The 15,994-nt window shown below is 62.5% G+C and overlaps 1 protein-coding gene across 1 annotated transcript in view; it reads left to right on the top strand.

Annotated features, from left to right (window-relative positions):
- The window catches only part of PHACTR3 (phosphatase and actin regulator 3), a 208,767-nt gene that overhangs the window by 98,359 nt on the left and 94,414 nt on the right, over positions 1–15,994 (top strand). Inside the window, exon 2 of the mRNA XM_062202414.1 lies at positions 15,208–15,369. Within this exon, the coding sequence (XP_062058398.1) occupies positions 15,208–15,369 (162 nt within the window). The remainder of the gene's footprint in view (positions 1–15,207; positions 15,370–15,994) is intronic.

The following is a 15,994-nucleotide window of genomic DNA, read 5'->3' on the forward strand; positions in this document are numbered from 1 at the left end:
CCCCGAGCAGGTGCCCAGCGGCAGCTCCCAGGGTCCAGCCGTGGGAGGCAGCGATGTTTACCTGCTCCGGAGCGGGGGTCCTGTCAGTCCAAGCCCCTGGGGCTCGGGCCCTCAGCCGTAATTTCAGCTCCTTCATGGGTGAGGAAGGGGATGCCGGCCGAGGCTCTGATGTGGGTGCTGTCTCAGGACCAGGTTTTGACAACGCATTTAAATTGGGGCTTGGGGGTTTGCTCGCCAGACTGGGAACGGCGGGCAAAGACCTCCCAACCCTTTCCCTTTCTACAGGTCGGGTGGGAGGAGTCGGATCCCTTGGGGGTCCCCAGCCTCCTTGAAGTTTGCAAGGAGCGGCTGAGCAGCCCTGAGCGCCTGCGGGGCAGAGGTCGCCCTCCCCTGGGAAGTCTGAAGCCTGGGAGGCTCCCTGGGGGGCTGCCCAGCGCTGTGCGAGTCCCTGCCTTCCTGGGCGCGTTTCTCTCTGCGCCCAGTAGTTCCTGATGGAAATGCAGATGCGACAGACAGCGAGGGTTTTGGGAGAAGGCGCCCAGGTGTCAGTGTTCCAAGCTGCTGCTTCCAGGAGGTTCGCACTAAGATTTTTGTCTGAACGGAGACAGCTGAGCCCTGCTTGCCCAGGTCACCTCCTCGTCTCTGATGAGTCTCCGGTTGTCTGTGTCTCACAAGCTCCCACACAGGTCTCTTCCCTCCCCAGCACTTCCCGGGACATTTGTGGTCCATGCATTGATGGACGTCTGTGGGCCCAGGAGGGTGTGAGCCTGGGGAGGGGGCCGTGTGCCCCATGATGGGTGGGCACCACGCCTGGTGCTGCCCATTGGGGTCCCTCCAGCCCCTTGCACAGAGCAGATGGTGTTTGGTCTGGGGTTTTTGGAAGATGACCTGGGGACAAGTATTCGAGGACAGGTCACTCCTAAGAAGGTGCAGGAGACGCTGGTGCCCAGCTGTGGACATGGCACGGAGGGGTGGGGCCGAGCAAGGGCGTGGCCTCAGGCAGAGCTGTGCAGGGGGCACCTGTGGCCTGAGCCTGAACTTTGTCCTTGGCAAGGCCAAGGGCTGACCACACCCTTCCGGAGCCAGTCACGGCTCTCACTGTGCACAAGGGCAAAACAGCTGTGGAGCCCTGGGTTTGAGGCTGCGATGTGGCCCCAGGAGGCAGAAGCACCCCAAAGTGGAGAGGGACCACAGGTCGGTGATTGGACTGCGGGGGCCCAGGCGGAGCCCTGACAGCGCCCACTCGGGGTCAGCCCACGGCCCATGTCCTGCCTGGGGCGGGGGCCACGTCTGTTACGGTCTGCCCCATTTGTGATGTGCCCCAGCAGGAGAGGGAGAATGGAGTTGAGTGGAGGCGATGGCACGAGCCCAGCTGAGGGTCCCACAGCCACGTCCTCGGAACGTTGCGCTCGGCGTGACCTCGAGGTTTGCGTGTTGCACGTGACCGCGTTGTCGCTCTTGGAAGCACACGGCACATCGCGGCATGTGTGTGGCTTCCCTTTGCCTCCCAGGCAGCTCTTCCGGACCCCAGATCCCAGAGCTGCTGAGGACGGGTCTGGCCGGTGTGAATGGTGTGAACTTGGTGCTGGGCCCCAAAGTGGTCGGGCGTGACGTCAGCAGGAAGCAGCTCAGCACAGGCTCCTCTGCTGGAGTCATCGTGTCACCTGTCCCGTGGCCCGGGTCTCCTTGCACCAGGCCATGGCAGAGTCGAGAGCAGGTGGATGGAAGCACACACCCTTCGCCCTGCCTCTCTCGGGCAGATCCCTGCACCACTGCCCCTGCCCTGCGGGTCTGCCCCTGCCTGGCTGACGGCAGGTGCGTCTTTGTTACACGCCTGTCTGACGGCAGGTGCATCTTTGTTACACGCCTGTCGACCCTGGATGTCTGCCTTGGGGAGGGTCCAGGAGCCTTGCCCATTTCCTCCTGGAGAATTTGACTTTGTCGGTAGGAGCTCGTTACGCGTTCTGGAGACTGGATTGTGTCAGCTGAATATCTCCTGTGTTCTCTCTCTCCACTTGAGGATGTCGTTTGATCAGATTCTTAAGGAAACGCACAGAGGGCCCTGGTCTGTGTAGTAAGTGCAGTCCCGTTAGTGTGCAGCCACTGCCACCACTGAATTCCAGAGCTCGTTCAGCCTCTCGAAGGAAACCCTCACGTGGCAGTCCCCTTGTCCCCTTGTCCCCTTGTCCCCTTGTCCCCTTCTGTACCCTGACAGCTCCTGCTCAGTGCTGTCTCTCTGAATTTGTCTGTTCTTGCCGCTGCATGTGAACAGAGCCACGCGTGAACGGCCTCTCCTGTCTGGCTGCTCTCGCTGGACAGAACATGTCCAGTTCCTCTGGGCTGCGGCAGGAGCCTGTGCCCTGTTCCCCTGGGGGCTGAGTGACGTCCTGCTCTATGGACACAACACCTGCCGCTTGGCCCTTCCTCAGCGGCTGGACGCTCAGGCTGCACCTGCTCCCGGTCATCCTTCCGGCCCGGCGTAGCGTGCACTTGCCAGCTTGGGGGACATGCAGCGTGCAGTCCTTGCGGCCCCGAGGTTTGTGTGTCCCATGGAAGACAGGTGACAGTGCTGGGTGAATCCTGGGAGTGAACCACCCGGCTTTGAGCCCGTGCTGTGTGACCTTGGGAAAGTCAGTGTTTTCTCTGAACTCTGTGCTGGGAGGTAGTTCTGTCACCTCCGTGGTGTCATGGAGATGAAGTGTGATGAGCCGGCGCACGTGGCCCGGCACAGGACCCTCAAAGCAAACGCCACATCCCCCAGATTAACCTCTTCACAGAGCTCGGTCCGGTGGCTTTCGGTCCATTCATGTGGCGATGCAGCCATCACCCACGCCTCATTCCAGTACACCTGCCTCACCCAGGGGAGACCCAGCCGCCACTGTCTCCCCGCTCCTCCCCGAGCCTGGGCGTTTCGTGCAGGTTCACCCTGGTGATGTGTGCCCTCCTGGGACCGGCTCTTTCCACTCAGCACTGCGGCTTCTGTGCCGTGGCAGGTGTCACTAAAGGAATGTGGTGTGGCCATTGCGGGAACCCTCGCTAATGTGCACGCCTGTGGCAGTGCTGGCCACAGCAGCCAGGGTGTGCGAGCACCCCAGGGGCCACTCGCTACCTCCACACTGCGGGACGTGCCTGCCTCGCATGCTGCCGCAGCTCGCCACACTCCTCCTCTGGTTTAAACCTGACCTCAGGTGTCCTCACCGCCCCAGGACGCCGCCTCGACCTTGGGCACCATCCTTCTCCGTAACCATGGAACCCGTGCTGGTCCCTGTCAGAGGCCTCTTCCACCCCTTAATTTGTGCACTGTTTCCACTCCAGGTGTTGGCCTCTGGGCAGAGGCCAGCAACCCCAAGGCCATGAAACGGGAAGACTAGGGAGGACCAGGTGCTCTGCAGAGGACTTGGGTGGGGGTGGAGGGTGGCGGGGTGTCGCGCTGTAGCCTGGTAGACGTGGAGGTGTTGGTACCGCGATGAGGAGGGGCCAGGGCGGACCACGTTCTGTGGGCACCGCTTCTCTGGGGCGGAAGGTGGGGTGAGCTGGAGGAGGCTGAGGAGCCCCTCGGACTGGGGCTGCTGGGGGCGGAGCAGAGGTCACGGGGCTTGGAGGACCAAGGCGATGGGTCGGTTTTGTTCTAAGTCCGAGGCAAGCCACTGGAGGGGTTGCAGCAGGGAAAGGTGGGGCCAGGGGTGCGGTGTGACCAGAGGAGGGCATCGCAGGAGCCTAGGGTGGCACGGGCAGTGGGACGTCGTGAAGTCGCACTGTCCCGGCTACCAGTTCGCTGGCAGACCTTGGGGCCATGAGGGCCAAGGGGTCAGCGTGAGGAGAGAGCAGGCACAGGCAGAGCGTCGTCCTACACAGGTCCCTCTGCAAGCGGTGAGTGGTGGGCAAGGGCCGTGTTTGCCGGCCCCGGCTGGCCCTGCCTGGGGCGACCTTGGAGGCCGCCGCCTGCAGAAGCGGGATCCCAGGGCACCAGCTCTGTCCTGTGCAGCTGGGGCTGCCCCGGGGACGCCGGGCATGGGCCTGGTCCTGTCTTCTGCTGCTACTTCTGGGCAGTCACTGGGGGACAGGGCAGGGCTGGTGCTGAGAGGGCAGTGGTCATCGTGGTGACACAAGCGCAGAGGATTCTGGGTGCTCGAGACAAACGCCCTGTGCCCCAGGGTGGATGCTGCCATGTGCAGATTGAGGGAATTGCCGAAGGAGCCAAGACTCGGTGAGTCGTCGAGAGCAGGCTGTGTTCGGCTGGACTTGAGCTCCCCATGTGCCTGCACCAGTCCCCAGGGAGACGGTTGTGAATGTGAACCGAACAGGATTCATTTCTCTTTGGTTTTCAAATCCTGAGCCCCCGGGGCTGTTTGTGGCTGTGGCGGCAGCCGAACAGGACACCCTCGGTCTCTGCTCTCACGTCCCAGTAGCCAAGATGGACACGAGACTAATAAATCCAGATCTCGCTATGAGTTGTGCTGCAGGCTATGATGGGAAAGTAGCGAGAAGCCTAATGGGTGGGTGTGGAGGATGGGACCATGAGGGATGAGTAGGAGTTCATTCGAGAGAGGTGTTGCCTCTGGAGACAATGGCGGGGCGGCCGCCCCGTGGAGGGAGAGAACATGGGGGAGGGGTGCTTGTTGAGCTCAGAACCCGGGGGCCAGGACTCTGGGGTTACACCTGGGGTTTGTGTTCCAACCTAGAAGCTGCGATGGTGTTAAGTGTGGGAGTCATGCATGGGAGGTGGACAGGCGTGAAAATCCTGGAAGTGAGGGTCGGGGCTGCAGAGTTGTGTGGGAGGGCAAGGAGGAGGGCTCAGGACCCAAGGCCGTTCCTGCCCCATCTTCCTGGGGTGCCCAGTGATCTTTCGCAAAGACATTTCCAAAGGGACCACGGTGGTCAAGCCCTTGGAGCAAATCCATGTGCCACGTCTGTGCCCGTGAGGTCTTATGGAGAGGCAGCCACGCCCCGGTGTCTCGTGTCTGTGGCTGCGTGCCACGTCTGTGCCCGTGAGGTCTTGTGGAGAGGCAGCCACGCCCCGATGTCTCGTGTCTGTGGCTGCGTGCCACGTCTGTGCCCGTGAGGTCTTGTGGAGAGGCAGCCACGCCCCGGTGTCTCGTGTCTGTGGCTGCGTGCCACGCCTGTGCCCGTGAGGTCTTGTGGAGAGGCAGCCACGCCCCGGTGTCTCGTGTCTGTGGCTGCGTGCCACGCCTGTGCCCGTGAGGTCTTGTGGAGAGGCAGCCACACCCCGGTGTCTCGTGTCTGTGGCTGCGTGCCACGCCTGTGCCTGTGAGGTCTTGTAGAGAGGCAGCCACGCCCCGGTGTCTCGTGTCTGTGGCTGCTTGCTCACGCAGCCCTGGGGCGGTGTGGCGGGAACAGCGGTCCTGTGGCCAGCAGTGCTCGGGTGCTTCTGCCCTTTCCCAGAGGGGCTGCCCTCCCTGGCCACGCGGGGGGAGTGAGGGCCACGTCTCCCACACACGTCAGAGATGTGTCCGTCGCTCTGAGGAATGCCCTCGGCGTCCCTACCTCTGCAGTACCTGCGCTAGCGAAGCTTTCGCTGGCGTTCTGTCAAAGCCCGCCTCGCCCAGCCCTGGGAGTCGGGGTGCGAAGCTGCTGGGCGGGACCGCGCGTCTGGACTCCCACCGGTCTCCTGTCGCGTCCTCTGTGCTGCCCCTCGGAAACCTCCGGCCCCTCCTGCCCCTCCTGCCCCTAAATGGTGATGTCCAGAGGCTGCCTGTGAACGAGCGGCCGTCAGCCGGGGCCAGGCCTCCGCGCACCACTGGCATGGGAACGGTTGGGAGGCTCTGCTTGGTGCAAACACGGCAAGGCCCTGCAAGCCAGACAACAAAAGAGAGGGTGGTGGTGATGACGATGGTGGTGATGATGGTGGTGGTGATGATGGTGGTGGTGACAGTGGTGGTGGTGATGGTGGTGGTGACGGTGGTGGTGGTGATGGTGGTAATGATGGTAATGGTGGTGGTGGTGACGGTGGTGGTGATGGTGATTATGGTGGTGACGGTGGTGGTGATGATGGTGGTGGTGGTGACGGTGGTGATGACGATGGTGGTGATGGTGGTGGTGGTGATTGTGGTAATGATGGTAATGGTGGTGGTGGTGGTGACGGTGGTGGTGATGATGGTGGTGGTGGTGGTGGTGATGATGGTGATGATAGTGATGATGGTGATGGTGGTGGTGATGATGGTGATGGTGGTGATGGTGGTGATGGTAGTGATGGTAGTGATGGTGATGGTGGTGGTGGTGATGGTGATGATAGTGATGGTAGTGATGGTGATGGTGATCATGGTGGTGGATGGTGGTGGTGGTAATGGTGATGGTGGTGGTGGTGACGCAGCAGCACCCTGTAAGCCAGACAACAAAAGGGTTGATGAGGATGACGATGAGGATGATGGTGTCAAGGACACCCACCCCCGCTGTCCGGAGCCCCCTCCCCTCCCCAGGCCCTGCCAGTGTCCACTCAGGCTCCTGAAGTGCACACGGCGTCTTCACAGGCCCTGACTCACAGCTCTGGGCCGCCTTCCACTTGCAGGGCCGGCCAGATGCCAGGCTGCCCGGTCAGCCGTTGGCGGGCGTGTGGAGCTGATACAAGCAGATGGGTCTCCTTGGATGTGCTGTTCTTCACCGTACGTGTGGGGAAAAGCCACTTTAATCACGTCCTGGTTTCTCCCGGGGTTGGAGCTGGACGGCTCCGCGTTTCGGGTCCTAACTTCAGCATCGTTGCCGTGTGGGCCCGAGGCAGCTGGGAGAAGCTGTTTTCGAGGTCTCAGCGACTCCTGCTGCCTTCAGGAGACAGAGCGGGGAGGAGGCCTTTCTAGAAAAGGAGCTGTCGTGGACCCCACTTAGCAGCAATGCGCTCGGGGTGCGTGAGCCTGGTTTGTTGCTCCAAGTCCGCTGACAACTTCTGTGGGCCTGCGGGAGCCTAGACGGGTGTTCACGGCACCACCTGCTGGTTCTGCTTGGGAAGAGCGGGCAGGACCGCGGGGCAGCACTGCCTGCTGCAGGCCTCTCCCAGCCTCCGCCCTGCTCCAGGAGCAGGCTGGGGGCGGGGGGGAGGCTGTGGGTGTAGACAGCGTTTTCCAGCTGCCTCCGTCCACAGCCTCTCCCCACACTAGGGCTCCGTGGAGCCCACTTTGGGAAGCACCGGCACCACGCTCCGATGGTGAAGTTGAGCTTAGCGAGCTGGAGCACCCGCTGTGTGCCCTGAGCTTCCACTTGCTGGGTGGGGACCCGAGCTGAGACCGTAGCCCTGCTTCTTGGGGCCCTACGCCTGGGATGCACGCACACGCAACGTGTGTGGGCGGCGCCCCCTGGGCACTCAAACGCGTCCTCCTGAGTGTAAGTGTCTGTTCCAGCCAGTTTCCAGAGCTGGCTCCTCCCTGTTGAGCGTGGCCATGATTCGTGTCTCGTCTGGGCATCTCGGCACCTGCCCTGGCCGGCGAGAGGGGCTGAAGGCACGCGAGGCCTGCAGGTGGTGTGGAAGTGGGGGCCCCGGAGCGGCCCCCAGCGCTGGTGTAGAAAGCTCCGCCTCTGTTGGGCTCGGCTTCGTCTTTGCCTCACAGACAATTCTCCTTTGATTCATTCATTCATTTACTCATTCACCCAGTCTGGGCCCGGCACGGGCTGGTGTGGGTGGGGCAGCCTCGTCCCGGAAATTGTGTTCTGCAGTGGCTGAGGCCTGTTTCCTCCATCCTGGAAAAGGCGCAGGTTTTCCATCAAAGGAGCGGAATCGGGCGCAGGCTCTGAGGGACAGCATGGCGGAGCGCAGGAGCTGAGGGACAGCATGGCGGAGCGCAGGGAAAAGCCCGGGAGGGTTTGGGAGGAGCATCGTGGGCGTTCAAGAGTCACCCCCTCCCCACTGAATTGTTTAAGATTTATTTATTCATTTGAAAGTCAGAGGAGAGGCAGAGAGAGAGAGGTCTTCCATCCGCTGGTTCACCCCCCAATTGACCTCAGCAGCCAGAGCTGTGCCGATCCAAAGCCGGGAGTCAGGAGCTTCATCCAGGTCTCCCACATGGTGCAGGGGACCAAAAACTTGGGCCATCTTCTGCTTTCCCAGGCCACAGCAGAGAGCTGGATCGGAAGGAGAGCAGCCAGGACTTGAACCGGCGCCCATGTAGGATGTTGGCACTGCAGGCGGCGGCAGCTTTACCCGCTACACCACACGCCAGCCCTGTAGACACTAATCTACAGTCCCCAGCGGCGTGCTGAGTTCTTCAGTGTCCTCACCAGCCCTTGTTTTGTCTTCCTGGTCAGAGCAGGGCAGGTGAGGTGGGGTGGTTTTGATTTGCGTTCCCTGCGGACTGTGGCGCTGGGCGTTTTTCCGGGGGCCTGCGGGTCCCGTGCGTGTCCTCCTCTGAGGACGTTTCCGTCTCCTGCTCGTTGTAGAATCGGGTTATCTGATTCCCTTGTGTTTGTGTTTGAGCTGTTGGAGTTCTTTCTTCCTGGTTGTTACCCCAGGTCGGGTGCGTGGCCTGCAGGTACTTCCTCCCATCCTGGGGGGGGCCTCTCCACCCATTTCCTCTGTGGACACAAGCTCTGTGGTTGGATGGACTCCGTCTGTCCGTGTTGCTTTAGTGCCCTGTGCTTTGGGGTCTACACCAGAAGAACATGCTTGCCCATTCCCGTGTCCTGAGGCCTTTGTCCCACGTTTCCTTCCACTGGTTTCAAAATTTCAGGTCTCATATTTAGGAGTTTAATCTGTTTTGAGTTGGGTTTTGTACACGGTGAGAAGTAGGGGCCTCGTTTCGTTCTGTGCGTGTGAGTATCCAGTTCCCCGCCAGAAAGCAGAGTGTAGACGGCCAGCCTACCTGCCTACGTGCCCGCTGTCTGCATGCCTCCTGCCTGGTGCATCTTGGCGTCTGTCAAAGATCAGTTGGCCGTGGGTCTCGATTTTGTGCGTAGAGGTTTCCCTGGGCTTTTGCATCTTGGAAACTGGGGACTTCAGATCTTGTTCTCTGCCCCCCTCTGCACACCACCTCCTGGGGGGTTTATGAATTTGCAGCCTCCTGGTGGACATCACAGCCCTCCCCCGCCCATGCCCAGGGACCTTCTCTTCTCCGTGTGTTCCCGCCCCTGAGCAGAAGTGGCCTCTTCTGGACTCTGCCTTCCTGTGGTCAGTGACCCCCCAGGCCCCTGGGGTCACAGCACAGCGCTTTATCCGACGACCATGGCCGTGGATTGTCTGGGGCAGGAGGACTCGCTAGAGAAACAGGGGCCGCCCTGACTCGGACGTATCCCGACGTCTGTCTGCCTCTCGCTGCTCCCATCCTGTTCTCAAGTCGCTGCCTCCTCCCTGCACGTGTGAACCCCACGCAGAGGGAGCCGGCACGCGGCGCTGGTCACGGCCCTGTCCCAGACTCGAAACGGTCCTGGCGCACAGCGGACCCTCAGCTCACCTTGATGACTGAGCTTGCGATTGGACAAAGGGGACAAATGAGGAAGAAACCACTTTTCTGCGTGTCTTCCCTAGGAAGCCAGACGCTGGGCTCACGGCACCGGGCGCCTGGTTCGCTCCCCCGCTCGGCTGGGGCTTCTCTCTTGGGTGTTTTGGGGGAAGGAGTCCCGGTGAGACAGAAGAACAGGACAGGTCAGGGCTGGGGAGAACCGATGAGGAAGCAGAACTGCCCAGGGCAGGGCAGGGGTGGAGCGCAGGGTCAGAGGGGGCGGGGCAGGCCTGGCTCCTGCGTGTGGCAGCCCCGCGCCTGTGTTCCCAGGCGGAGCAGGTGCCAGGGTCCCCGCAGGGAACAGGCTGTGTGTGGTTCTCATGGCGCTTCCATCGCTCCTGTGGGGAGGGCGGATCACCCGTGGTTCCTGGGATCTCTGAGTGGCCACAGCTGGGCTGGAAGGCGGTGGTATGAGGAAAGGGCCTGGCCCACCAGGGTGAGGTCAGCCACCGTGGGGGCCTACAGCAGCCCCTCGCTTCTGGGCCCATGGGGTCTGAACGGAGAGGGCTGGGGACCAGTGCACTGACACTGTGCGCCGGCGTGGGGACGGGGACCGGGTGAAGCTGCTGAGGGGCTGGCGCCGGCCCCTGCAGCTCCAGGGCCCCTCCCTGGCAGCTGTGGGAGGCCTCCCGCGCCTGGCGCTTCCCTTCGCGGATGCTCCAGGTGGCAAAACACATTTCCTTAATGAGCGCTAATGCCTCGAGGAGGCAGAGGTGCCCGGGAACTTGGCACCCCTGTGTTACCCAGGCTGCAGGGGATGTGCTAATGTGTCTGCACCTCCCCATTGGGAGACGGGGCCTCAGCGGCTCCAGGGAGAGCCAAGGAGACTCCAGGAGAAGAGGCGCAGGCCCTACCACCTGTCCCGCACTCCATGGACACACCTGCCCAGCTCTACAGGCTGCTGTCCTGAGGTCTGTATGCACACCCACCCACATACGTGTAGCCTGGCCCAGGGCTACACACCTACCCACACACGTGCATGCCTGGGCCACAGCCACACACCCACCCACACACGTGCACGCCTAGCCCATGGCTGTACATGCACCCACACACATGCACGCCTGGCCCACGGCTATACACCTACCCACACACATGCATGCCTGGCCCATGGCTGTACATGCACCCACACACATGCACGCCTGGCCCACGGCTGTACACCTACCCACACATGTGCACGCCTAGCCCATGGCTGTACATGCACCAACACACATACACGCCTGGCCCATGGCTACACACCTACCCACACACATGCATGCCTGGTGCACGGCTACACACCCACCCAAACATGTGCACGCCTGGCCCATGGCTGCACACCCACCCACACATGTGCACGCCTAGCCCATGGCTGTACATGCACCAACACACGTACATGCCTGGCCCACGGCCACACACCCACCCACACATGTGCACGCCTGGCCCATGGCTGTACATGCACCAACACACATACATGCCTGGCCCATGGCTGCACACCTACCCACACACATGCATGCCTGGTGCATGGCTACACACCCACCCACACACGAGCACACCTGGCCCAGGGCTGCACACCCACCTACACACGTGCATGCCTAGCCCAGGGCCACATATGTACATGCCTGGCCCACAGCCGCACACCTACCCACACATGCATGCCTGGCCCATGGGTACACACCCACACACACACATACATGTCTGGCCCATGGGTGCACTCACCCACACATGCACACATAGGCACATACCCACCCACACATGCAAACGCCTGACCCATGGCCACACACATGCACGCCTGGCCCACGGCTTTACACCCACCCACACACATGCACACCTGGCCCACGGCCACATATGTACATGCCTGGCCCACGGCTGCACACTCACCCACACACGTGCCTACCTGGCCCACGGCTGCACACCCACGCACACACGTGCATGCCTGGCCCATGGCCACACATCTACCCACACACATGTATGCCTGGCCCATGGGTACTCACCCACACATGTATATATAGGCACATACCCACCCACACATGCAAATACCTGACCCGTAGGCACACACCCACCCACGTACGTGCACACCTGCCCCATGGGTGCACACCCACCCCCACATACGTATCCTGTCTGGTTCACAGGCACACATCCACTCGTGTATACACACCTGACTCATAGATGTACACACACACACCTAAGCCCATCAGTGCACACCTACTCCCTTATATACACGCCTGGCCCCGTGGGACACACTCGCCCACATATGTACTAGGTGGACTCCATAGTGCACACTCACATGTGGAGGTACTTGTGCCCTGTAGGCACACCCACCGCCCTCAAGTGTGTGTGTCCTGTGCCCAGGCAGCCACACCCCCGCACTCAGTGACCCACGGTGCCCACTCTGCACTTGGGGTGGTTCATGGGCGGTTGGTTCCTTCATTGCATCTCACCTTATACACTTGGAGGTTTCTGGTCTCAGGTGAGAAGTCACAGCCCTCCCAAGCTGACCCATGCCTGGCCCTGGGCCCGGACCACCTCGAGGAAGGAAGAAGGGAGGGATCCTGAGTGGCACAGCCTGGTGCCCCTGCTGACGGCAGGACCCCTTGAGCAGCTGCTTGGACTGACGCAGCGCCCGGCTCACACAGTCAGATCGGACCTTCGGGGTTGAGGACCCGGCCGTGGGTCCCTGCCAGGTTTTGAGCCAAGTTGAAGCCTCTGCCCAGGGCCCTGCAGCCTCCCCACGCCCCTCCGGGCATCTGCACTCCTCACCCACTGCTCCGCCTCCCTATGGACCACCCACCCTGTCCCTGCCACAGCCCCTTGCTGCATGGGGCGCCCTCTCCTGTTTGGCTTCTGCTCCAACAGCCTCAGAGCGGCCTCCGCCTTAGCCTGGGCTGGCACCCACCTTTTGGGCTCACTGGAGCAGGTGCAGTGCACCCCGGATCTGCAGGGCTGTCTGTCCAGGAGCAGGTGCGGTCCTGCCTCACCTGTGCCACAGTGTGGTAGGGAGCCGACTCCAAGCCAGAGGCGTTCGTCCCTGTGGCGTTACAGCAAGGAAGGCCTCGGCTGGGCACTTTCTCAAGAGGAGAGGTTTGCCTGCATCCCGGTCTCGGGACAGGAGGCCGGAGAGCCAGGCTCGCTCTTTTGTGACAGCCCTGCACAGCTAAGACCAGCACGGAGCCCTCCGGAGGGCAGTGCCCTGGGGACCTGATGACCCAGTGCAGGGCTTGCCCCCCAAAGGCCCCACCAGCTCCTCGTGCCCTCATGGTGGAAGCCACACTGCTGACACAAACCCTGGGGCCCCTGGCGCTGTCACAACCCTAGCACCGAACACCAGAGCCTGGCCCTTCAGGAGCTTTAGTTGACGTGTGTAGGAAAGGAATCGTGTGTGTGTGTGTGTGTGTGTGTCCCCATGGCGGGTGATGGTGTGAGAAAGCAGCAGCAGCCAGGCACGCTGGGGAGCTGTCACGTGTGGGGCCGTGAGCCCTGGGTTTATCTGTCCTTATTGATCATCTGGAGCCTCACGACACAGGTGTTCTGCCTCCTTATCACCACGTATGCCCTGTGCCTCGCGCCAGCGCTGCGTGGGGTTGGTGTCTGTCCCTGCTTGTCGATTGGTAGAAGGAAGCTTTAGGGGAGCGGGGAGTGGGTCTGCTCCGTGGCCCGAGTGCCCACCTGTGCCCTCGTCTGTGTGCTGAGGCCCACTACGTGCCAGAGATGGGTGGGACCCCCAGTACTGGCCCTGCCCACCAGGGGCACAGGTGGAGGGGGAGAGGGGAGGCAGCTTGGTGAGCATGGTGATGGTGGGTGGATAGAGGCGGCGGCACTGGCCCTCTGCCCGCCTTCCATTGGTTGAAGCAGGACTCATGCCCACAGCAAGGAGCAGAGACCCCACCCCACGAGGCCACAACCCAGGGAGGGGTGGGAAGGAGGGGAATGGGGTCAGCGCTTCGGCCTCCTGTGGGTGGGGTGCAGAGCGAGGCCGGAGTCTGGGGAGCCAGGTTCTCGGCCGTCTCCCTCTGGTCTCCAGAGGCGCAGGGTGAATGTGGGTGTGTCGTGGACAGCACCGAGGGCGGCGCGGCTTGGCGGTCACGCTGCACTCTGTCCTGAAGGCAAGGGGAGTGATACGGCTGCAGGCCTCTTCCCCAGCACCACGGGAGCCCAATCGGAAGCCCAGGGTGGGCACCGGGGCGGAGGCGTTGGTGGGCGGACCAGGGTCACAGCGATGCAGGTGGCGAACCGTCGGAGCTGGGATCTGGTTTGGGGTTTGTTCTGTCTGCGGCTCCTTCTCACCTTGGCTGCTGGAAGCTCAGGCCCCTGTGTGTGTCCTCCCGTGGGCCCTCCGTAACCCCTCGGCACTGTGGGCCTGCTCCCTCTCCCTTGCCTCTGGTTCCACCAACGCTGCCTTCCTCACCATGTTTCTGGGGAACAAGGTGGGGTACAGAGAAAGTGACAATGACCCTTGTCCCTGGGGCTCATCTCTGGGCATCTTCATCTTCAAGTAAGGCCTGGAGGCCTGGGCAGACCATCCCCGCCTGTTGTGCCAATGCACCCAGGACAGCGGCTTTCCCGGCCACATGGACTGGCGGCTCCACGTCCATCTGGCGTCTATGGGTGGAGGGAGGAAGAGAAGCGCACAGAATAAGCTGCGTGTCCATCGGTTTTCCTGCGAGGCCTTTGGTGATGTCCAGTCTGCCCCCTCCCTGGCCGCAGCCGCCAGGTCTCCCTGTCTGGCCATCTACAGACGCTTTCCCTGCACCCCGGCGTGCGCGCGGTACGGCCCCCGGCGGGGTCTCCTCGCACTTGACCTAGCGGTTTGTCCCGGCTGTTTTCTGCCCGCATGCTACTCTGGGTGCCCCGCATCTGCACGCAGGTCTGTGAGTGGAAGGCTCGTGCCCCGGCCGTACCCTGGAGGTGAGCCTGTCCTGTCTCCTGTGTGGTCCACACCACCACCAGGAGCCTCCTGGGACACCTGTCTGATGTGTCCCACCCAGTGCCCTTGGGAGGTGAAATCTGAGCGCCAGGCGGGGCTCAGGTCCTTGCTGCCCCAAGAGGTGTCCCTTTCCTGACCACCAGTGTGTGTGTGTGTGTATGGGGCAGCAGGGGACGCTGTACCAGGCCCACGCTGCTGCATGCAGAGAAGAGTCTCCCCAGGACACGGGGAGCCGTTGTGTAGCGTGGGATGCGGGCTGCTTTGTAAGAACGGAGGTTGGCTAGGATGGAAAGCAAAGCTGCCCCAACACATCCGGTGTAGGATGGGAGCATCTTGCCGTGTGCATCCCCAGACTCGCTCCTGCTGTCCGCTGAGCGCTTCCCACGGCCGGGCCCTGTGCTGGCATCCACGGCTGTGCCGGGCCCACTTCCTGGCAGGAGGGCTGTCCCCGGGGTCTCTGCAGCTCCCTGGTGGCTCTGTCAGCTTTGAGGATAAGACAAGGCTTACACTTGGGGCAGGAGGGAGACAAGGACGTCCTGGGAGAAGTGATGTGTAGCTGAGGTTACCGGGCAAAGAGAAGCAGGTACGAGGGAGAGCAGATGGGTGGCGGGCATGGCATGAGCAAAGGTCCTGGGGCAGGGGAAGTCTTAGCAAGACAGAGCTCCCTGAGGCTTCCCGGGAGTGTAAGGGCTGCTGGAGGGAGCTCCTGCGTGGGGGGCAGGGCCCAGGCTGTGTGCCCCATACACCCCCACCCCCAGGCAGAAGGAGCCCCAAGCGTCCATCACCTGATGACCTTCCCGGCCCCTCGGGGTGAGGGCGTCACCTCGGCCACCGCTCATGGGCCTCCCCCTCCCCCGTTCTCGCCTCCAGATGAGATGGACCAGGCCCCCCCAGCGCGCTCCGAATTTCTGCTCTCAGGGACGCGGACCCCCCCGGTGAGGAGGAGCAGCAAGCTGGCCACCCTGGGCAGGATCTTCAAACCCTGGAAATGGAGGAAAAAGAAAAACGAAAAGCTAAAGCAGACGACGTCGGGTAAGCCGCTGGGAGAGCGGGGTGGCGCCGGCGAGGAGGCGCCGCGGTCCTGGTGCCACCTCCACCCCAGCGGGAGCTCAGTCTACCCAGGCCCTCACCGCGGGGCGCAGGAGCCGCTCGGCCTCCTGGGGCACCTCCGGGTCCCACCTGGCTGGACATTGTCAGCACTGGCCACGCCCACAGAGAGCTGCCCCGACACAGGTGTGCATAGGTTACCTGGCCTTGCTAATACAGCGTGGGGCGGGGCGGGGCGGGGCGGGGCTGGGCTGCAGCCGTGACCGTGATCTGGCAGCAGGCCCCCACCTGCTGGCCACACTGGGTCATGAACCCACGGCCCACACAGTCCCCACCTGCTGGCCACACTGGGTCGTGAACCCACGGCCCACACAGCTCCCACCTGCTGGCCACACTGGGTCATGAATCCACGGCCCACACAGCTCCCACCTGCTGGCCACACTCAGTCGTGAGCCCACGGCCCACACAGCTCCCACCTGCTGGCCACACTGGGTCATGAACCCATGGCCCACACAGGTCCCACCTGCTGGCCACACTGGGTCATGAGCCCACGGCCCACACAGCTCCCACCTGCTGGCCACACTGGGTCATGAACCCACGGCCCACACAG

The sequence above is a fragment of the Lepus europaeus genome, chromosome 10, assembly GCF_033115175.1.
Source record: "Lepus europaeus isolate LE1 chromosome 10, mLepTim1.pri, whole genome shotgun sequence".
Lineage (NCBI taxonomy): Eukaryota > Metazoa > Chordata > Mammalia > Lagomorpha > Leporidae > Lepus > Lepus europaeus.